This window comes from Vidua chalybeata, chromosome 5 (assembly GCF_026979565.1).
Source record: "Vidua chalybeata isolate OUT-0048 chromosome 5, bVidCha1 merged haplotype, whole genome shotgun sequence".
Taxonomy (NCBI): Eukaryota; Metazoa; Chordata; class Aves; order Passeriformes; family Viduidae; genus Vidua; species Vidua chalybeata.
Window position 1 is genome coordinate 11728113 of NC_071534.1, and position 23149 is coordinate 11751261.

Consider the following 23149-nt stretch of genomic DNA (forward strand, 5'->3'; position numbering starts at 1 on the left):
ACCTTTTCAGATACTGATCTTAAAAATAAATGGTTTCTTTCCAAAATGCCAGAAACTGAGGAAGAAATATGTACCTAAACTTAAATAATATGGTAATGTAAAAGCTGACATAAGTGTTAGATTTAAGGTTTCAAACCTTTCTATGATGTGAAACCAAATTCCAATGAATTGTTTTAGCTAATAAGAAAACAAAATAGTAAACCTATCACAAATATTCAATATTTACAAGTAATTTCTCACTTTGTAAAAAACGATCAGACTTTCCTCACCACGAGTCTTTTCCTTGACCATGAACTATTAATGATACAGGAATTAATATAATGTAAACAACATGAAAAAAGGTCAGGATCTTTAACAGTTGCACAGCTAGAAATGGAATAAACGGAGAAGGGAATAATTTATGTAACGCAGAACTTTTGAAAGGGTATGGGCACTATAAGGACTAGCTTGCTAAGATTCTTCTGAAATACTTTTGCAGTTTTCTAATTCATTTCAAAATTACTTCATTTCTTCTCACTCCAGGGAAAAAAGAATCCAAACTGAAGTTTTAATAAAGGCTGAATTTTACCTGATAATCTAAAATTTGCCTTCTAAGATATTCCACTTCTTTATCTCTGTATCGCTGGCGTGCCTCCAGAGCTTCAACTTGTATTTGTGCTACATCAGAGAGTTCTCTTAACCTTGCAGGGAAAACAAGAGTATTGTGTCACTTGAAACCAGTGAATAACCTATTAAGTTTTTCTACATAGAAGATACTAAGAAAAGATACTTAGTATGTTTCCTCATATCAAAACATTTGGATTTCATTCTTCTCAACACACTCTTCTCTACTACTTAGAGTTCTGTTTAAGAAAATTCTTCTGTATTGCCTCTCAACTTTTTCACAGGACATTTTCCTATACATTATACAAAAGTTTGCTAGCAGTAACCTACTCTAGGAAAATAATGCCATGGATGTTTTAACTGACCTAAGCATCTCTGTCCTCTATTTCTCTCTTACTTCAGGATATAAATATTCAACATTTTCTAAATGCTCAAAACATTTCATTCTCAATTCCCTTCTCTGCTTCCCCAAATCTAATAACTTATTTGCAGTGCCAAAAACCTCTGCAAATATCCCTATAGATTTTGCTGGTTTAGGCATATAACAGGATTACATTAATTACTCAAAGACAAATGTTCATACCAACATATCTAAAAAGCTCAGTTTTCCTATTTCTGCAAAGGTAATCTCTTCTAAGTAAATGGAAAAACTCCCTCCTACTGTACCTTAATGTTTGAGATATCAGTCTGTCAAAGAAAGAACTGTTTTCCAATTAGTTCTATGAGATTTTCATACACAGAATGGGGATTGTGACACAGAAACAAAATCAACCTTAATTAGTGTAAAAATACTATTATAAGTATCTAATTACACACTTACCCTATCTATCCCAGCCAGCACTTAATTCTTTGTTCAAATTAAAATGAAACAAATTGCATTCTTTATAGTCAGGAATTGAATGCTTCATTTTCAATGCCAAACTTGGCATGTATATATGCCCAAAAATCAGGCATTGAAAATTGGATGTTAGTGATACACAAGTAGTGCATTATATAAGACTAGCATGCCTGAATTTTTACATATTTCTCAACATACTGAATTCAAAATTTGTAACTTCAAGACTTACTTTGATACTTCAATCTTGAGCTCCATCTCACGCTTCTCTAGGTCCATAATTTGTCGTCTATCTGCATCACTTACTGCCTTACTTACACTCTTTGACAGTTCATCCCTTAATTCCTGTTCCACTTTCTGAGCCTCAAGATTGATTTTGGTGAGCTTAAAAAAAATCAAACCAGAAACAAACAAACAAAATGGTATCCTAAGCACATAACTGCTCAAACTCTGCAATGAAATAGCAGCATCAAAAGTATTTTTTCTTTTTCAGTCATTACAAAACAATTTTTTCTTTTTCAGTCATTACAAAACACAGTTGAGCTGCGATGAGGTTGTGTTCAAAAACCAGTTTCCCTTACTGTCTGCTTAAACATCTTTTTGCTTGCAGGATTCCATGCACATAGGAATGGATACACAGTTTGGCACAGAAAAGGATTCTAAACTAAACACAATTTTTATTAGTGAATTTTCTTAAAACCATTACTGGAATAACTTGCTCCTAAACCAAAATGAAAAATAAAAACAAATTTAAAAAACAGACTTTAAACACTTAGAGAAATGAACATATTTATATACTACCTTTTATATTGGCATTCGTAACATAAATAGAGGTTATAAATTCCAAGACTGCCAATAATATTATTCTTTTATTCCTTCTTAAAAAAAACTTTCTTAATTAAATTATAGTCTTTCAAGCAGCCTGATTTTTCAAGTTGATTATCAAATACTAAGTAACCAATATTTCAAGTCAAACCAAAAAGCATTAAAATAAATAATCTATCTAAATCCTAACACAGAGAAGCCCCAGGACTCCATTAGTACATACAGTCATGGCCCATTATTCTGATACCACTTCTTTTTAATAATATAACTGATTTCCTAAAGAACAAAAAGAAGTGCAGGGTATCCTCATGTATCTAGAAAACTAAAAGTAGAATGCTGAAGTTGATTTATGACTTAAAAAGATGTCTAGTAGACTTGCAGTTATCAGTTCTTAAACTGGTATTACTTACAGCTTTCATTAATTACATCCGCACAATCTTGTCATCTCTTTCTCAAACAAAAAAAGCAAGTGCACCGGATGAGGAGGTACTGACAATAGAAGTATATGAAACAGAAAATGTATGTCCTAGAACTACAGAAATGGGGCAAAAAAGGGATACAGAGGTACTAGTAAGAAAGAATGGCATGAGGAGTTCATCAACTCAGAAGGAAGACCATCAGACCTAAAGTATAAAGGTACCACAAGACAAATAATATATGCAAAAGAATATGAAAAATGTGATCTAGGGTGCACCACCTAAAGCATTTCTTAGAGAATAAAAGAACCCATCCCAATTTCTTATAGAAATAAAAGAACCCATCCCATCAGAAAAGGCTTTCGCAATCCTGTGCTGAAAATCTTTATTCACTCTCAGTTACTCCATCTCCCAGATTAAATCAAATCAAAACTATGTAACAAACATTACTAAAACAACAGAGAAACAGGGAGTCACACAAGAGCAATCTAAAATAGACTACACTCTAGCAAAGGACAAGGAGTGGAAATGAATACAATCATCAGCATTCCTACCAGTTACTCTCTTTCTGCCCTTGTGCTTAAATTATAGACCAGTAATGTCACAAGAACAAATCTGTACAATTCCTATAAATAAATTTATTGTAGAAACTACAACAAAGTCTCCTGCTAGTAAAAAATAAGTATATATAAAAAGTTAAAAAATTAATAGTGCTGCCAAAAAAAAAACCTAACAAGTTTAAGAGTGATAGGACAGGAATATCAAGGTTCATCAGCTTCAATGGCACATGACTTCCATTTCTGTACTATAAACAATGTGTGGCATAGGACATAGCCAGTCCGTAACCGAATCACAACACTATGATTTGCACAAGGGATGTGGAGTCCTAACCTTTTTTTGCATAATTGGTAATTATAAGGAAAAAATTATAATAAAAAGAGATCATATGGATTAGACAAAAGAAATAACAGGTTTGGAACATAATTTTTTTCTTGCAGTCTGCTGACAAAACTAGGAAACTATCTGTAAAGATCCTCATCATGCGTTTTACTAACTTTTAAAATAAACTACTAATAAATTAATTAGTTCTATTTTTACCAATATCTTCCCTATGCAAAATTGCAGCTCTTAAAGGCTGCAAAACTATTTTTTGCATCATAAGCTTATTTATACACTTATTTATTGACACAAATTGATATTATTGATATACATAATTTTTGAAAAGCTCAAAAATATGTTTTTAAGATGTATCAAATTAAGTTGTTAAATCTCAGCACATTTACCTCAGCAAATTTTGTTTCCAATTCAAAATTACGTTCTTCTATTTGCTTTACAGCGCTCCTTAAGTGCTCATACATTTGTTGCGAATGCTCTGCTCTTTGTCTTTCATTTAGCTCCTTCATTTCCAACATTGTGATTTTCTTAGAAATGGACAAAATCTCAGTGTTGGTTATTGCTTTTGTGGCTTTGTCCATGGCATTGTCATCCCCTACATGAAAAAACATTTAAATTAAGGAATACACAAACTGATTCCAGCATGAAAATTATTTCCACCACAAAACCAAACGTGAGTTTTGCTTTATCTGTGTCAAGTAAACTTTATCATAATATCTGTGCATCTGGATGCACGGTTTTCTTGCCTTACTACATGTTTGAAAAGTATGCAACTCGACTAAAATACTACTATCAATTACAAATGCATGTATTTGCAACCATGGTTATTGAGACTGATAGCTATTTTCAATGTAGCCTTTCACCTTATGCTTAATACAAATGGCAAACCTTCAGGAAACTTAACTTAAAATTTGTAAAAGAAACAGGGCTGAATAATGGGAATGAAATCTATACAAAGGAACCCCACCTATTAAGAAATAATACTTTGTTACAATGCATGAAACTGGCAAAATGAAATTACTTTCTTGACAACCTCTGCAACACTATGACTGACAAACAAGTTAAAACATATTAAGAAAAGAAAATTCAGGTGATGTTCCATTAAAAGCTTTTAAACCCTTGACCCAGTAACCCAAGAAAGTCAAAGTGGAAGAGTTCCATGAGAAAAATACTGAACTTGCTTCTAGTCAAATGAAAATTACAAACAAAAAAAAATCAGCACAAAAATGGACATCATTACTGAAAGACATAAAATAGTTATGGGGTTTTTTTTTCATTCTTTTAAGACACATCAATTTTAAAATATTTTAAAGTATTACTTTTATACAGGATATACCATTTGGTAGTTAATGTTGCAATATAACTTTCATACTTGCCCAGTTTAGTCATCTGTTCCCAAGCTTGTTCTACAGTGTGAAGTTTTTCTTTTGTGATCTCCAATTCCTTATTCAATGAAGCTATCTGTTCTTTCAAGGATTCATTCTCACGCTATATGACAGAAAAGTTGCAACATAACAGCAAACTATTTCATTGTAACAGATTTCATGTTTAGAATCTACAAAATCTTTCAGAGTAACAGACTTTACCTGTGTGTGACCCATAACCTACATATATGGCAACAGAAGAGTGTATGTTTGTAAAGTGTAAATGATTGTGAAGTGTAACAGTGTTAGTCTTCCTCCTCTGTATCTTACTGTCACAGCTAGTAATACTGTGAATATTTATTACCAGCAACTGTGATTCCTACAGCAGCTGGAATTAGATGAGAAAATCTTTGCTTGCATACTGAGCAATTCATTAACAGTGGGAAAGAAGAATCTCTGGAGGATTACTTCATCCCACAAAGAATATTTCATCTTGCACATAAATACCTCTTTGAGACAGATCACATTTCTTTTAGTTCTTTTAGGCATCTAATATGATGCCAAATGTTACTTTTGTAAATGTTCTTTCACTCCTCCAAATAGAAATACAAATTTCCACATTAACCAATAAAACTAACTAAATACTTCATAGTAATTTTCAATTTTAGTTTTCTAGACACGTTTTTAGTTGATACATTATTCTCTAGCTCTATGAAGTTGCTGAGATAGGGAATACAAGTTTCCATACACACAAAATTCCATAAAATAGACATAGGAGTCCTTCATTCTTTACCACTCATGAGAAGTGGGAGGTAGCAACATATCTTTGAAGCCAACTTCACAGTTCTTGAGAAGAAACTCCCTTCTACTTCAGAATAAAAGTTTAATGGGAAGAGTTAAATATTTGCAGTACCTACAATATTTTGCAAGCACATTGCGAACAATCTTTGGCTTCTCTTATGGAAGTAAAATTCCAAAGCTTTACTCTTTTTGGAACTAAACATTTCATTCCTGTGAAAGCTGGGAATTAGTAAGACCACATACTTTGAGAGAAAGCTTTGAAAGTGTTTACATTCATTCTACTTTCCTTATGACCTCCAAAACTGAAGATGATAGCAAATATTCCTTCTGCCAGCCTTGTTTTAGTAATCAAAGAACTAAAAATAATTCCTGAGAGAATATGTCCAAAGCTTAGTTTAAAGAGCAAACAAACAAAAAAACAAAGAACCAAAACGAAATGCTTTTCTGTCTGCCCATTTCTTCCCTTAGAGTTAAAATGTATCACAAACATTACCTGCATGTGTTCCATGTTTGTTGTCCGTTGCACAAGCAAATTATCTTTTTGTAACATCTCTCTATATTTAGCAGTTAATGCATTGTACTGCTTATTGGCCACTTCTAGCTCAGACAATGGCACACTACCATCCAGCATTTTTTGCAAAGCTGCAATCTTAAAGCAAGCCATTTCCTATGAAAATAATCAACAAAATAGGTTAATATAGTCACCTAGAATTTTAAATATAAAATTACTCCACTTAAAAAAAAAAATAATACAGTGCTTATATTTTTCTAAATAACTGTTCATCTTTGAAAATCACCTGCAATAAACATTAACAAAACTTCTCTGATATTCCAACTCTCTGGGTAATTTTATCAATAGTTGCCTCTCAAGGCACAGTCAAAACATATCTTATAAAATTAATACAGGGCCTAGCAACCTGCAAGACCAAAACATAAGATTTGGTTTCATATGATGATCACAGAATCACAGAATGGTTTGGTTTGGAAGGGCACCTTGAAGATCATCTAGTTCCAAACCACCTTGCCATGGACAGGGATACCTTCCACAGGACTAGGTTGTTCAGAGTCCCATCCAACCTGGCCCCATCCAACGTGCCCCAGGGATGAGGCATTCACAAATTCTCTGGGCAACCTTGCCAGTGCCTCACCACCCTTGACCTGTCACCATATACCATTGTCAAAAGTCTCTTCTATATATCTCTTGCAGGCTCCCTCCAGATACTGGAAGGCCAGATTTAGGTCACCACAGAGGCTTGCTCATTTCCAGTCTGAATTCTCTCAGCCTTTCCTCATAGTAGTCTCAGTGCTTTGGATGCAGCCCAGGACACGTTTGGCTTTCTGAGCTGTGAGTGCCATGGCTGGGTCATGTCCAGCCTCTCACCCACCTGCAGCCCCAAGTCCTTCTCAGCAGGGCTGCTCTCCATCTGTTCATTCCCCAGCCTGGATTGGTACCAGGGGTTGCCCTGACCCAGGTGCAGCACCTTGCCCTTGGTCTTGTTAAACCATATGAGATTGCCATGGGCCCACTTACTGAGCTTGTCCAGGTCGCAATACTTACATAAATACAAAGAATATTTCTACAAGATTTGTAACAACAATTAGAAAGCTTTTGTAAAATCCATTCAAGAAACTAGTAATAACTCCATTTAAAAACAACGGTATTTCTTTCCCTGTAAAAATAAAAATGTGTGCTATTACTGCTGTAAACTATACCTTGAATCGTTGCAAGTTTCCAATTTTCCCTGTAACTGCAGTCTCCATATGTGTTATTTCACCCTTTAGTTTATCATTTTCTTTTCTGAGATGCTGCCCCATTTCAAGTAGAGTGGTACACTGCCTTGTTAGTGATTTTTCATTAACTCGTAAAACAGTTATTTTTCTATTATTTTCTGCAAGTACTTTCTTTGTTTCATCAGGATCCATCTGAAGCGCATCGAGTAAATTCTGTAAAACATTTTTTTAACAAGACCCTTGTATATAAACATGGTAAAGCACAACTACATACACAAGATTTCTTGTTTATTTTTTAATCTAGGTGGAAAAATTCCATTAATTTGTCTGAAATAATTTCTTTTTGCTAATAAAATATATACACACACTCAACATATGCTCAAACATACAGTATTCTAAGAAAAAGATGAATCTTCAAAACCAGTAGCTAAGTACATATGACCGACTAACTGGAATTTTAATTAATGCTGACACTTCCAAAATTTAGTACAAGAATGGCTCTCTGGAACAAGAATGGTACTCACTGTCATCAGTCTTCCCATTTATACTAGAATAAAAAAAAATGCATTGGAACAATTTTCTAAACAAAATAGAAGTGCTGTGGTTCCAAACAAACTCTAATAACCTCCTACTTTGAAGACCAAACCCATACTTGTAAAGTAACCACAGGATCCCTTGTATATATTCATATACATTAACAGTAATATATAATAAGATGCAACTGAAAGCAATAATTCTTAGTGTAAACTAATGTGTTTTCCAAGGGTTTGTTTGCGTGCTCCTCCTCCCAGTCAAACAGCCTGGGTAACAACTGCTGTTCAGAGAGCAGTGTGAGTGTAAATAGTGTGTGTGAACAGAATACCCAAGACTGCCTTAGAAGGCATTTGCTCAAAACTGATAATGTTGAAGAGAAAGGTCACCATTAACCAGATTGAAGAGTAACCATAAAATTACAGACTTCAAATAAAGAAGTTGTCAGCTTGAAAACTGGCATAAAAAAAGCATAAAAACTTCTAACAGCAGGGGCAGAAAGGGTTATAATGCAGCACTCATAACCTAGTTCAGCTTCAGAAGCCTCTTCACTGTCCCTGAGTCTTCTACACATTTGTGAGCGACTCTTTCCTGCTGGACACCAGACCACAGCACTCCAGATAATGGTCTGAGGGTACTAAGTGCAACAATTAGGGACCCACACCTCATCAGGTGTGTGATGTGACCTCTTGGGGTGGTTTCTCCCCAGATCAGCAGACTGCAGGAAGGCCAACAGGCACACAACACTGAAGCACCTCCACGCATACACAGCACCCTGGGACATACACAAGAGGTGTGTGTACACATTTTCCCTATCTAACAAACTAGAGTAGTCTATTAAAACCTCTGTTCTATGTCCTAAAATCTTTTTGAAAAATGAAAGTAACAAAATTACTTACAGAATATGCCTTTATTTTTGTAGCATCCTCTTCCTTTTGCTCTTCAAGTTTTTTCATTTCCTTTTTAATATTTTCTGATTCTTTTTGCCAGCTTTCCTTTTGACTAAAACAGTAACAAATATTTATTAATTATAATGAAAGACCTGATGATTTTTAAAATTGCAACTTCAACAGCAATTCTGCAATATTGCAAACCAAGGTACTTACTTTTAACAGTAATATAATTTGAAAAGCACATGATAAATTGCAGATGGATTACTGAAAACAATATCCTCTGTTTAGCCTACAGCTGGTTAAATGATGAAAATAATTATTTTGTGTCTTATTTGTTCTTCAAATGTATATTACAGATGCTTAAAGGACATAACTTCCCACCCTTGTTTTGTTATTTCGGTGAAAACCACACCCCAAACATAAAAAGATTCAGCTTATTCAGCTTCACTTTGGCCTGAACTACTCTCCTCTATTGATTTTTGTTTATTTATTTCGAAAAAAAACCTATGATCTTTCATACAGGTCTAATAAGGAAGTTCCTATAGATTATATGGCATAGTTTAGGATAATTTAAAAAATGGTTCATCAAGGGTATTTTAGAAGTGGTATTTTCTCTTCAATGAAGTATCCAAGTTTCTTAAATAATGGAGTAAAATGGAGGAGAATTAAAGAAAATTCTTTGAAAGTGATTTTAATGGGATGCCAAGTCAAAGAATCTCTTCCTGTAACTTCAATCTGTACCAGGTTTAGAGAAGGAATCTGGAATCATCATTTTATCCAAGTCATTGGAGATATCTCACCTAGTAGTAAATGAGGCAGTATATTACAGCCTTCAATAAAAAAGATGTCTCTTTAATGCCTAAAAAAGAGATAACATTGTCTGGGAATCTTAATTGATCTGAAGAACAAACTGAAGTTTCTGAAACGTTAAATCCTTATTCCAGAAGCCATCCAGGTGGCTGTTCATTCCAATCCAGAGAGTATTCAACTAATAATTTGTTAACTGAAAAATCTAAATTACCATATTCATCCCTATCTTCCCAACAGATGAAAACACTTTTAAAATTTTTTGACCATAAGAATAATTTTATGGAATTTAGGTTCACTGAAGCATCTAAAAGAACTAGGAGTCTATAAGAAAACCAACCACAAAATCCCAACCACCTGAAATTTTCAGAGATCTCTGACTGTATTTAGACAGCAGTTTGCTTTTTTCCCCTCCCCTCCTTTCTGCTCCCAAAAACCTATTAGAACCCATACTTGAAAGCAAGAGAAAATGAGGCTAAAGAGTCCACATACCAGGTTCTAGTAAAATGGAAGTTATCAGATGCAGAAAGCACAATAAAATTCTCATGATAAAACATGCAAAATGAGAAGAGTCCAGCAGAAGACAGTTTTGTAGGAGTTTTCTGAATCTTGACAGGACTAAAGAAAATGTATGGAGTCCATATCCAAACATGACAGCACTTATGACATTAACCAAAGAACTACTTCAACAAAACGGCAAATCTTGTTTCAAGACTGTTAAATATTTAGATAATTGAAGTTTCATAATTCAGAAAAGAGTGCAGTACCTTTGATATTCTTTATACAGCAAGCCTTGTTGATGACGAATTACTGCAAATTTTCGCTTGTAGTCCTCCACTGCATCTTCTAATTGTTTAAGTAACTTTTCTTTGTTTTCCAGTTCCTAATTATTATTTTCCAAATAAAAATACAGAATTAATGTAGGTTTTAAACATGAAATTAGCAATTTAATCAAAATGGCAGTCCTTTGTGTTTTCATGATAGATGCTTCTATGTGAACTATGAATATGAAGTATGCATTTTCTTTAGAAGCAACAGATGAAAAAAATCCAATGAGCTTCAGCATTCACATTAATCAGTGTGAAAGAGAGCACAATTGCACTGCAGGTTTCAGCCCTCAAAGTTCAAAACACTATGACCAGTAGCTATCTCACAAAGAATACTAACCGAATGTCTAACTGGCAAGTGGCATTTTCTTCTCATTTTCTCAAACACTCTTCTACTTTATAAGCACACAGAGTTGAATTTTTTTTCATTAGAAAATATCAAAGACAGAAAAAGATAAATTAACAATAATAAAAAGGTAACTTTTTTTTTTACTCTAATTCTGAAATAGTTCTTCCTTACTATATGCCAGTTTGCTATGCTTCCCATGGGAATCATTGGAATTGGTTTCAATGTATTTATGCCTTTATTTACAACTGTTGATGTATTTTTGACAAATAACAGAATGAAAAGTCATATAGTAAATTAATAGAGACCTTGGCTCTATAGGGAAAAACTGTTCAAATAGGATTTGCACATGCAGACTCAGGTGTGGACTCCAGAGAGCAGTAAGAGAGAAGTTCTCATAGAAAAAGTGTAACCGTACAAGTAGAGGGAAGAGTGGGCAAATATTTAGATTAAAATTCAGATTTAAAACAAAAAAATCTGAATTGCTGTCCAAAATTTAGTTAGCTATTACCTTTCAGGCTTACAGCACAGCAAAATACTTAATAGCTTTAAATTACAGACTATCCCAAAGAGTTCAGTAGATATTAGAACACCAAAATAATTTGAGACATCTCTCATGTCCATATATGGCATTCTACTGAACTTGAAAGGAATTAGATACATGCTGCAAATACTCTTGATTTCAAGGAATATGTGAGTTACCTGTGTAAGATGTATTAAATATTCGTTCAGAGAATTAATTGTATTAACACTTGAAGGAGCCATTCCTTCTGGAAGATTCACTGTTTGGAAGACAATATTGGCACCTTCTGACTGATGTAGTAAGCAAATTTCATTTTTCATTTGTTCTATCTAAAGACAGGATACAAAACTCTCATAAAGAAGTAGCTCTTGCTATTAGATTAAAAAAAAGATGAAAAATATATTGCTACATCAGTTGTTATTAACAACCTAATAATTTTCACTTATATTCTAAAATACTCTAATACTCCTTAAAATATCCTTTTAAAAATGCTATGATTTCATAAATCAATAAATGCATAATAAATTCATCTAAATTTATTAAATTACCCCAGCAATCAGAGCAACTGCACGTATCATCCCAGTTTTATTCCCAATTGTTTAAAACAAAGTGCATTCCTACTCCTTTAGTAAGATTAAGTTTTGGTAAGAATTATTGCAGTGGTTATTTGACAGGTTTTTTTAAACAAATCTTTGTCTTTTCATTTAATTTAAATTCTCTCTGGTTCTCTAACAGTACTTAAACCACTATTTTAGAGTATTATGTTTATCACCAAAGCTGTGATAAAAGGCAAATTTAAACTTAGCTTCTTGTAAGATAATATTTCATTCATCATTCCTTCCCTGGAAGAACCATTCTATAGAATAAATTGTACAACCTAAAACAACATAAAGGACTTTAAAGAACGACTCATCATTTCAAACACTTAATTTCTGTTACATATTTATAAATAAAAAATGTAAGACTCCTGGCTTTTTTGAAGACATAGATCTGTAAGCTTTTTTGGACACAATTCTCCCCAGAAAACAGGCATGCTTGGTGTTTAATATGATGGAATATTGCAAGGATAAAGTAACATTAAGAAGAGTAAGATCTGAAGATAAAAAGAACAAATTAGTAGGTCCATTACATACATTTCAGTACGATTTGTACAATGACACTGTTCACATAAGCTGAATTCAGATCATGTGGATTGCTCTAAATGATCAGAACAGCCACTTTTGAAGTAGAAGAAAAATTATATTAAATAAATTATATACCTTTTCATTGGCACTTGCCAGCTGATTAGACAAACTTGTTGCCTCCTTCTGAGTCTCTTTTAGCTCCTGTCTCAGTTCTTCATTTCGTCCTGTAAGCTGGTCAACCTGGGCTTTCAAGTGCACACTAGCATCAAAGATCCCCTCTGAATTCTTTGACTCCATTGCCTAATGCAGTAAACAGTTAATTAACATAACAAAGAAAAAATGTAGAAAAGCTTTAATTTTTTCAGAGTAAACTGGAGCCCTCAAGTTTAGACTACATGAAACTAGCAAAAAGCATGACATTTTATCCCTGTAAATCCTACAAAGATAAATAATAATTTAGAAGGCAAGCTTACATGAACTAAGCGATCCAGACTAGGGATTATTAAGGCTGTTTCTCCTCCCTTGTTACTGGAATCCTTCTGCATTTCCTTGATGGCTTGCAATATTTCTTTCATTCCTTGTTCAAGTTGTTTATTCTCTTCTGATAACTCTTTTACTGTAATAAAAGTTGTAAATCTGTTAAAAAGCACTGAAAAAATGATTTAAGGCTTCCTAGGACATTTCATCATGATACTTGTTGATTTGACAAATTCAAAAAATGTTCATGTTACATATACATAGGCATAAGCAATTACAAAATTAAAATCAAGAGCTGCTAGGAATATCTGGAGATGTATCTTAGTGATTAAATATAAAAAAAAAAAAAAAAAATTAAACACTTCATGGGACAAAACTGACTTCACCGAACCTTCCAGTCTTCAATGTGTACTTCACTTTAAACTTCTTTAGTAGTCTGTCTGACTTTTACCAGCTCAGAAACACGGCTGTGTTGGAAATGTCTGGGTGTAACAATGAGGTATCTAGGAATTGCCTGAATTCCTTCTCCAGAATGAGAAAAAAGGAGCATTTAAATTATGTGGCTGTCAAGGACCCTCAAGACTCCTACCACCTGCAGTTTCTCAATGAAATTCCAATTTCCAGCACAAAATGAGAAGTCTGAAAACTAAAAACAACGCAACAAACCTGTCAGGACATTCTCTGCATTCAAACAATGTGGCTAATCATCCTAAACACCCAGGAGTGAACTGCAAAAACCTGAGTAGTTTCACCAGGTCTATTTAGAAAATTCAAAAAGAATTTTAAGAATTCACATTTTCTGAGGAAAAAAATTAAGCTTCCTATCCAGAGAAATTAGAATTACTTTTATTTCTGAGCTTTCAAACAGTGCACTTCAGCTAAAATAGATATATATGTAAGCAGCAAGTGGCTCTAATTCCCCAATAGTTCCTTTCAGCCAGAAAAGTCCTACAACTACACAAGCTGTATATTGTTACAAGTGGGATTACTCACACACGTAAAGCCCTTACTAGGTCTGAATCAAGAAGGAAAAACATGAGAGATAATATTTTAATCTATTTAGTGTGAATAATGTATGTTTCATGTACTATCACTGGTTTGGTAACAGCATATATGTATATTTACACATAGATACAAGGATATACACTAATATAAACACAAGATTTTTTTTACAAGTCAGATATTTATGATCACAATTATAGAAACAGAACAATTAAATAAGCAAACTATCTACAGGTACTTGATAATGTTCCCTAGTTTTAAAACAGGTTGCAACTTACATTTAGATTGAAATTTGGCCATTACTGTCCTGTTCTTCTCCAAATCTCTCTCTCTCTCACGTAATTCAGTTGCAAGATATTCATTCTGAAGAAAAAAACAAAGTTTCTCCCAGACAAAAAAATACACAGAATCTAATTTTAGCAGTTTAATATTTTAGTCCCAGACTTTTTCAAATTTGAAATAGGCATTCATGACAATTTCCTTGTCCACATACTGATTACTTGCCTGAAGAGGAACAGAAATGGATTCACTGGAATAGTTACATGAGGTGTATCCCACATAACACTGTCTGTAGCAAAATATGTACTCTTGGGTCATGCAGCCGCTGGAATAGTGGTCTGGTACAAACCAGAAGTCTGTGGGGCTTTAGAAGTTGTAGCTCTAGTGATATGAAAACACACTTGTGTTTAACTAGTTGCTGCTCTATCACATAGGCTTACAACCTAAATGAACCAAAAAAGTATTTGTTTTTTTCCAAGTGATCTGAATTCTCATGCATGCCACATGTTTTTCTAAGAAGATTTCCCACAGCCTTTCTGTTTTCAGCTATATTTTTCTTTGTCTTCAGAATTTCAGCTGGTGCTAGTCTATCTGCAAGTGTGTTTCTCCATTCCACATTACATGAGCTGCTAGGATGTACTTACAAAAAATATCGACTATTCACTTGTCAAAATAGGTGCATTTTAATTTCTGAAAGAGAAATACAAGAAATGTTCATAAACTTGCTTTATGAACCTACCTTTGCTTCTACTTCAGCAATGTCATGTCTGTTCAAGAAATCCAACTTCCTCGTATTCTTTTCCTTCTCTTCAGTAAAGCTATCAGTCATCTGCATATTATCAGCATCCAATCCTAAGTGCAAGTAGGTGTAAAATCAATAAATTATTAGGCAATTTTAACTGGTCTTCAATCAAAAGAATACACTCCATTTATCATACCTGAGTTCTGGTTTTCTACCTTTCCATCTGAGCATTATGGTACCATGAGTGGTATGGAATTGAAATTTTAAAAAATTTGAAACACATGAATTAAGTATTTTAACTGGAAATTTTGGGGACATCATCCTACACCTATTGCAAGGCAATGACAGAAGGATCACTGATGCATTACAACTCATCACAATTCAAGAAGATACTGGGCTACAAGATCAGGAAATCCAAAACCACTCACCTCTTCCTACAGATTCGATGCAATGTATTAAGCCTTTTAATTTAAACAAATGAGTAAATATAGCATATCTATATTAACTATAAACAGAATTTTTATGCTTAAGTAAAAACAGAATGTTTTTGAAAGGACAGTTTATATTAAAAACATCCTACCTATCGTTGCAACTCTTCTTCCTTTCTCCTGAGTCAACTTACGAATGTGTTTTTTCAATTCAATTCTTTCTTCTTCTAGTCTTTCAATCTGGATATTATTATTCACAGATCAGTATTCCATTTTGTTCAAATACATTTTTATTATGTAGCTCTTACACAAAAATAGGATTTATCACTTACCTCTTGCAAAAGGATCTGGTTTTCAGCTCTATATTGCTGCTGCTTCAATGCTTTGCTGTTTCTGAATTCATTTAAATCAATCATTGTCTTTGGCTCAAGACCTAAAACAAAATATATCACAGTCATTTATTAAGGAGGAACATTAATGTTAGTTAATGCAGTTAATTTACGTAAGAACATAACTAGAGAAGTAGAGTTTAAAAAATAATTTGTTGATAGTTGATTGTATTTCAAATAACTATAAAAATATGTAACTACCTATATAACATAAACACACATCTTATACTTAAATCTCAGTATACTTCGTATACCTCAGTTACTCAAAACCCAAAATGAAATAAAGTGGCACCTAAAATTAAATTTATTTACATTTGAATTATTTTATTTAAAAATAAGTCTATCTGAAGTTTTCTCTGTGTGTTTCATCTACCATTACAAGTTCAGAATAATATGGTTTCCAAATATCATATTATGAAGTTTCTTAGGCAGTGCATGATTGAAGAGGAATCAAAAACAAAAAAGAGTAGAGAACCTATTCTTCTACTTTCTTCGGTGAAAGGAACCTGTAAGTCAAGTTCATTCATGCAGTTTGTCTAAACTAATTAAAACTACTTGGAAATATTAGCAGAATAAACAAATTATTTCCAGTGATTTGGTGTAGTAAAAAATTTCCATTACAGAATCCTATTTCAATTTTTATACAACACATACTTGAACTTGTACTAGATACAGCATACCTAAGCGTGCTCTGAGTTCTTCATTTTCATCAAGAAAGTCATTTATTTTAAGTTCAAGTTTATTGACTTCTTTAATTAATGACTCAATCTCATGTTCTCGTATTTTGACTTGCTTTCTTAAATCTTTGATTTCAGCAACAGCTTCTTCCAAACCATATATTCCCTGTAAAAACCCCACACAGGAAGTAAGAACAAAACAACCAATAGAAGACTTACTAAAATAGATCATGAATCTATCTTTCATCGTTACACAGACAAGAACAAATGTTTTTCATCCTCTATCACTCTTCTGCACTATGCTTAGCGAAAAAAGTTACTGAATAAAAAGCAGATCCTATAAACCTGTCCTTGACCACAGAGGAGCGTGCATATTTCAAAAGTGAGTCCTCCAACTACACGATCCTTTGAAGAATTGTATCTTGAGCACTCAATTACTGTTCAATAGGGAAGGGAAGAAGGAAGGGGAAGGGCATCAAAGTAATTTATTTAGTTTTTAATCAGAACAATTAAATAAATATGGGAAGACAAAACAAGCTCCTAAAAATATGATTAATACCCTCTCCACTCTGACAAACTGTTTACCAGTTCATAGTCTCTCATTCTTTTCAAAGTCTCAACAAGCTCTTTGTCTTTGTCTCTAGCATGTGCTTCTGCCAATTCTGCTGATTTCTCAGCTTCCATAGTTCTCTCTTCTAGCATTTTTAACTTTTCTTGCATATCCCCAATTTGGTTCTGCTGAGCAAGAGATGAGTGACCTGGAAAGAAAAACCTTGATGTTTACAATTCAACTAGGAATTCTTAGTATCTGCCATCAGTCAAGACAGAAACACCACAGAAAACATTATAAAGGAGATGTTCATTTCATGCTGTTTTTAATTAGGAAATTACAAGTCACTACATATAAGAGGCTGGCTTTTCTTCCCCCTAACATTTCCTTCAAACAATATTTATCATAAGTGAGCGCACAGAAGGAACATCAGAATTTATCTGGAATTGCAAGCTATTACTCCTTTTCAATTCTTCATGGAGCTGAGACCTTATATTTTATGCTCTAACTTTTACAGATCAGGTGTAATTCTATTACCCATAAAACCCACTGAGGTAATCTGGATAAATTTAAACACTTCATGAATGTTTAATAAAAGAAAATTAAGAAAAAATTTTAGAGACTAAAATGACTCAAATACTGCATTTTTTTTCCTGTACTTCTAAAAAATTAAAGAATGCAAAGTAAATTTGTCATTTCTGATTTTCCTGATTTTGACATTAATACAAAACAGTCATGTTACCTTTATCTTTTTGGAGATCATCTTTTAATTTCTCAATAATGAATGCATTTTTCTCCATTTCTTTGGTGCACTGTTCAACTTGCTCAGTGAGCAATCTTATCTGAGCATCTCGCTCTTGCACACCCTATGCATGCAAAAAAAAAAAAGAAATTCCATTAAAGGATCCTTCTTTACTGACAGGCAAACTACCAATACAGAACACCACGTGGGAAATGAAGAAATTACATGTAGCTAATACAAAACAATTTATAGAACATCAAATATACTATACTTACAACAGAGAGTTCAGATATTATCTAGAAGTTTGGTATATAAATGCAAAGCAGGAAAAATAAAAGAGAAAGTAAAAATCAACCACTCAAACACAGAAAAATAAGCAGCATTTCAGAATAATGACTTTAAATGGAAACAGTATTCTCAGAGTTTGCCAGCGTTAGATGAAAAGTTTCGGATAATACAGGTTTCTTGGCAGCTTCCTTATAAACAATTGCCATTGGGAACTGAGAGATACAAGTTCAAGATAGCAAAGACAAACAATCCATCATACATGACACATGAATTGCAGACAGCCTTTCAGCAAGCCATCTAACTTTTCAAAATTTGTGTCGTATCTTGTTTTGGATGCATATACATTCATAGATACACTCAGACTGTGGAGGTGACTTCTGTGTATACTATTATATTTCTGTACTCGTAGATAAACGTCAGAAATAACATAGAAAGCTTAGCATTATTTTTTCTGTGATTTATAAAAAAGTGGTAAAAGACAAAAAGGGACTTAAAAAAAGTTACAGGCATTAATAATAAAACAGAATGTAATAATAAAAATATAAAAATCTCAAGGTCCTTACTTTATACCAATGTTCTGAAAAACAACTTACAGGATTTCTTAAAAATATAACCATATTTGAAACCTAAAAGTACAGAGCTTAAAGTTGCAAAAACCTAGATACAATCCTTTAGAATATAAGCATACATTGAAGGATAGCAAGCTCAGTCCATTTTGAGTGAAAACCTGAGAAGTAACTTGATTAATTTTTAAATGTCTACTTAAAATACATGCTTATTTACACAAAACATTTCAAAATGCCATGTTAATAACGCCCCTTCCTTCGCCCAGCCCCCCCAAAAAAGCAACCTATATAGTCATCTAATCAGCTAAAACCAAACAACTGCTTAAAAAAGTTACTTTCAGCTGCTTTCCTCTTCTGATACCTAAGGCTGATTTGTAATTTCAGGTGCTTTTCTCTTGAGAAGCTATCTATCACTAGGTTTGGAAGACTGCATAAATACATCTCACCATACTGCTCAGTTTATAAGAACCCAAAATTAACATAAACTTCATTACACGTTTGCCTAAAAAACTTGAAGCAAGGTAGGAAATAATCCTGGAATCAGAGAGTATGCTTTCCATAGAGACTACTTCAGGATTCCTAATGGGGCACATTATTTTGGGGGAATGGGGAGGGGGTTATGTCTTTTAAGAAAGTGGAGACATTCAAAATCATGAAGAACTATGTAATTTTGCCTGAATATGAGAGGTACAGAAATTCAGCTAGCTCTATCATACTCATGCGATGAACCACAGAGTTAACAAGATGAGACAGATGAACACAAAAAATATGTACTAGGTAAGACCATTCCTTAACTAACAAATTTAGTGGAAGCTAAAGCCATATTTTAGAAACACTACATAATAGTTAGAAAAGATAAATATGAAAGTAACAGAGCCAGTTACCAAGAGTTCAGGTCATACACACACATACAAAGAAATTTCCTTTGTACATTGTCTATTAAGCTAACTTTGTAGTGGAATGAATTGACCTGTCTCATAATTCTCAAAATTAAGTATTTCATATTTGCAAACTATGAAAAACTAAATATATATTTGGTCAATAGTATATTTAGTTAATGGTGATTTCTATGTGTGCAATGTCTCACATGAACTATACCTGCTGAAGGGACAGTATACTGTTTCTGTCTACATCAAGTTGGACCATTTTCATTTTCTCTTCCAAGTTAAATAACATTTGCTGATATTCTAGGAGTTCATCATCTTTTGAAGCTAAGATTTTCTGAAAAGAAGATAAAACACCATCAGAACACTTGAAGTAATTCCTAAAAAGGATTTTAAAAGCACTAAAAAATACCTTCCATTCTTCAACTTTTGCATTTACAGCTGCCATGAGTGGATCATCTTCCTCATTCTTTGCTTTCAGCTGATCTGAAAGGTCCTGAACCTAGACACACCATTTGGATGAACATCATATTACAAAAAGGTTTGGACCTAACCAGTATATATGAACAAACACACTACATCAAGTACATAATATTTAACAGATTAGAATATATATAGTTCTACAACAGCAAGGAAATGACTTCTGAGAACAATGCATAACTAAATTTTTGTGAACTGCAGTGAAATTTTAAAATCTGTACCACATTCAAAGATCACACTACTTTTAAAGAGCATTACGTTAGAGGAGTATGTGGTTTTAACTGCATAGATAGAAAGTTTTTTAACTTAAGCAAAAATATGAAAACAGTAGAAACCTAAAAAAGAACTATACTAAATAATGAGTCATTTCTTACTTGAAATTTGTACCGATCTTTCTCTTTTCTTAATTCATCCATAATAATATCAGACTGTTGCACAATTAGTTTCATTTTGCTATATTCATCAGTCATCTTCTCCATTTCTTGCACTGATTCCTCAAGGTTTTTCCTCATTTCTTGGTTTTGAATCTCTAACTTCTCATTAGCTTCAGTCAAATTCTGCAAAAATAAAGAAAAAACTGCTTTTAAAAGTGCTCATCTAATACCTCAGTAAGAACTTGTAAGTCTTATACAAAATTAGCACAGAATAGAGTATTTCCCCTCTAAGTTATCAATTTCAACAAATTCACACAGCAAATAAGATGTATCTCTCTCCCTGTCAGTAACTTCATTACCTCTACCAAATTCATAGATGCAGACTGTATGTATGACTGAACCCTTATGAACCCTTAGTATGAATTCCCTTATTCCACATGACTTCATCTGTAAATTGACATAGTGTCATGAAAGACACTATGGTCAGTAAAACTCCAATAGCTGCTCAATAGAATGCATAGATTTTTACCTGAATTTCATCCAAATACTGGACAAGCTCAGAGCTTCTTTTGGACAGCTGTGATGTGTAATCAGATACCTCTCCTCTTCGTAATGGAATTGCTTCTTTTTGAGAATCTATTTGCCTCTGATAGTCAACCACATCCTGACGCAATTGTTCATTCTGCACAAAATGCAACCCAAACTTAAATCCACTTCTAAGAGTTGAAGACAAAGTTGTTGCATTTCTAGAGAGCTAATACAAAGAGCTAAGACACACAAAACCCATCCAAATTCCTACAGTCTGCTTTAGAAGTCTTAGAAGCCTCACCTTTTTCTTTATGCGTTTTTTCTTCACATTATAAAGGAGAAAACAAGACCAAGAGAACAAAGCATGAAAAATATTAGATATTAGCTTTGCTTTTGGAAGACTAAATATTAATCAATATTAATCAATACAGAAACAAAATAAAATAGCTTTTGTTATACCTCTGCATGCATATACATACATACACACACATATATTGAAGGGTATTTTGACAAATGATTATCAAGGTTTTACTCCAGGCCAATAATTAATCAAATTTACTTGGAAATAACATTTAACAAAAATGTTAAAATTTTAAAACCCAAAATCCGTGCCAAGCTAATGCACAGTAGGACTATTCAGACTGAAATGTAGAGACTTCCTGACCTCAATTACCTACATTTCATTGGAGCACATGTACCACATATTTATTTTGCACTACTACACAGGAAATGTTCCAAAATTAAACATTACACCAAAAATTACAAATACAGAAAAATAGTAGCATATTTATAAAAAAAGTTGAAAATACAGTAAATCAGCAATCATTTTTGCTAACCTCTCTCCTGAATCTGATGTTTTCATTTTCAGCATCTTCAATTCGAAGAGCAAGCTACAAGACAGAAAACCTTTATATGCATCACTGACACCACAAAGAACTCCAGAAACAAAAAAAAAAGAAAACAAATGCACAGCAATCCTATTTCATTAATGGTTTCTTTTTTTTTTTTAATTTCAAATGCCTTTTTCAGAACATCAACTTTTCAAAATATTTGACAGAACAGCTTCTAGAGATGTCAAGCTCAAGTCCTTCATACCTGTTCATTCACTTTCTTCTCCTTTTCCAGCTCTTTTTCAGTATCTGTTAACTGTCTCTCTTTTTGTTCCAATTGTTTTTCCAGTTGGCGGATCTCATCACGCAAAAAACGAGTATCACGACCACCAGCAGATTTTTGTGCCATCTTATGAGCATTAAAATAACATTATAAATATAGCAGATAGTCAAAGTAGAAAGAACTAAAAAACCAAAGCAGATACTAAGACTAAAATAAATGGGATTTCTCAAGTGTAAAAAACTCAAGTCATTACTCATCCAAGACTGGTGCATATTCAAAAACCAATAAAAAGCATTTGCTAAAATGTAGGGCTATTTCATTACTTTACAAGACTAAATACTAGTCTAAAATAAAATAATTAGAAGATCCCACCAAAGCACTTTATACACTAACAAAATTTTAAAACATACCTCTAATTCATTTTGAAGTTTCATCAGCTTGGTTTTAAAATTATTTTCTGTTAAAACAGAACAATACAATGAATTACCCAATAAGGTAAAAACCACAAAAAACAGTATATTAAAGCAACTGACTTCAGAGCAGATGGTATTTTGTCCAGCTCTCTAGACCTTAAAAAAAAGCCAAAAAACATCAAGAACAAAAACCTAAAAACACATTTAAAAAAATCTTTTAGGAACAGCATAAAAAAGCTTGCTTACCACATTTGGCTTGCTCCTCCCCAGCTTTTTCAACTTCTTCTACTGCCAGTTCTACCTCTTGAGCTTTCATCTGAGAAAAGAAGCGTAGCAAGCAAAGAAGAAATATTTATTACTACCATAAATTAAAAGATTTTTCCATAAACCTTATGTTTAGAACATATTTATTTTGAGAAATTTATCTGCATTTTGCATCTATATAACTATGTTATTCCAACTCACTTCACTTCCCACTACTAAATTCCAACAGCTACACAAGAAGGTACTCTGGTGCAAGCACATATTTGGCATATAAATTACCTTAGGAGTAAGCAGTATTTTCAGGAACAGGAGAAAAAAAGATGCTTCCATTTAAACAAAAATACAAAAAAAAAAAACCAAACAAAAACCCCCAAACCAAAACAAAACACAAAAAACAAACAAACAAAAATCCAAACAAAAACCCACAAAATAA

At 33.1% G+C, this 23149-nt stretch overlaps 1 protein-coding gene across 7 annotated transcripts in view; it reads right to left on the reverse strand.

Annotated features, from left to right (window-relative positions):
• CEP290 (centrosomal protein 290) overlaps positions 1 to 23149 on the reverse strand; it is a 49551-nt gene that overhangs the window by 23299 nt on the left and 3103 nt on the right. For 6 of the 7 annotated variants that reach the window (XM_053942140.1, XM_053942144.1, XM_053942142.1 and 3 more), the window contains exons 5-30: positions 22699 to 22768; positions 22450 to 22496; positions 22022 to 22165; positions 21763 to 21816; positions 20928 to 21080; positions 20399 to 20581; positions 19957 to 20046; positions 19759 to 19881; positions 17807 to 17930; positions 17100 to 17272; positions 16518 to 16680; positions 15781 to 15881; positions 15601 to 15688; positions 15018 to 15130; positions 14278 to 14362; positions 12994 to 13136; positions 12656 to 12820; positions 11576 to 11725; positions 10468 to 10583; positions 8900 to 9002; positions 7452 to 7682; positions 6232 to 6405; positions 4950 to 5061; positions 3963 to 4168; positions 1671 to 1822; positions 569 to 680 (exon numbers count right to left, since the gene is read on the reverse strand). In XM_053942140.1, the coding sequence (XP_053798115.1) occupies positions 569 to 680; positions 1671 to 1822; positions 3963 to 4168; positions 4950 to 5061; positions 6232 to 6405; positions 7452 to 7682; positions 8900 to 9002; positions 10468 to 10583; positions 11576 to 11725; positions 12656 to 12820; positions 12994 to 13136; positions 14278 to 14362; positions 15018 to 15130; positions 15601 to 15688; positions 15781 to 15881; positions 16518 to 16680; positions 17100 to 17272; positions 17807 to 17930; positions 19759 to 19881; positions 19957 to 20046; positions 20399 to 20581; positions 20928 to 21080; positions 21763 to 21816; positions 22022 to 22165; positions 22450 to 22496; positions 22699 to 22768 (3375 nt within the window). The remainder of the gene's footprint in view (positions 1 to 568; positions 681 to 1670; positions 1823 to 3962; positions 4169 to 4949; positions 5062 to 6231; positions 6406 to 7451; positions 7683 to 8899; positions 9003 to 10467; positions 10584 to 11575; positions 11726 to 12655; positions 12821 to 12993; positions 13137 to 14277; positions 14363 to 15017; positions 15131 to 15600; positions 15689 to 15780; positions 15882 to 16517; positions 16681 to 17099; positions 17273 to 17806; positions 17931 to 19758; positions 19882 to 19956; positions 20047 to 20398; positions 20582 to 20927; positions 21081 to 21762; positions 21817 to 22021; positions 22166 to 22449; positions 22497 to 22698; positions 22769 to 23149) is intronic. The other variant, XM_053942141.1, reaches the window with a different exon arrangement.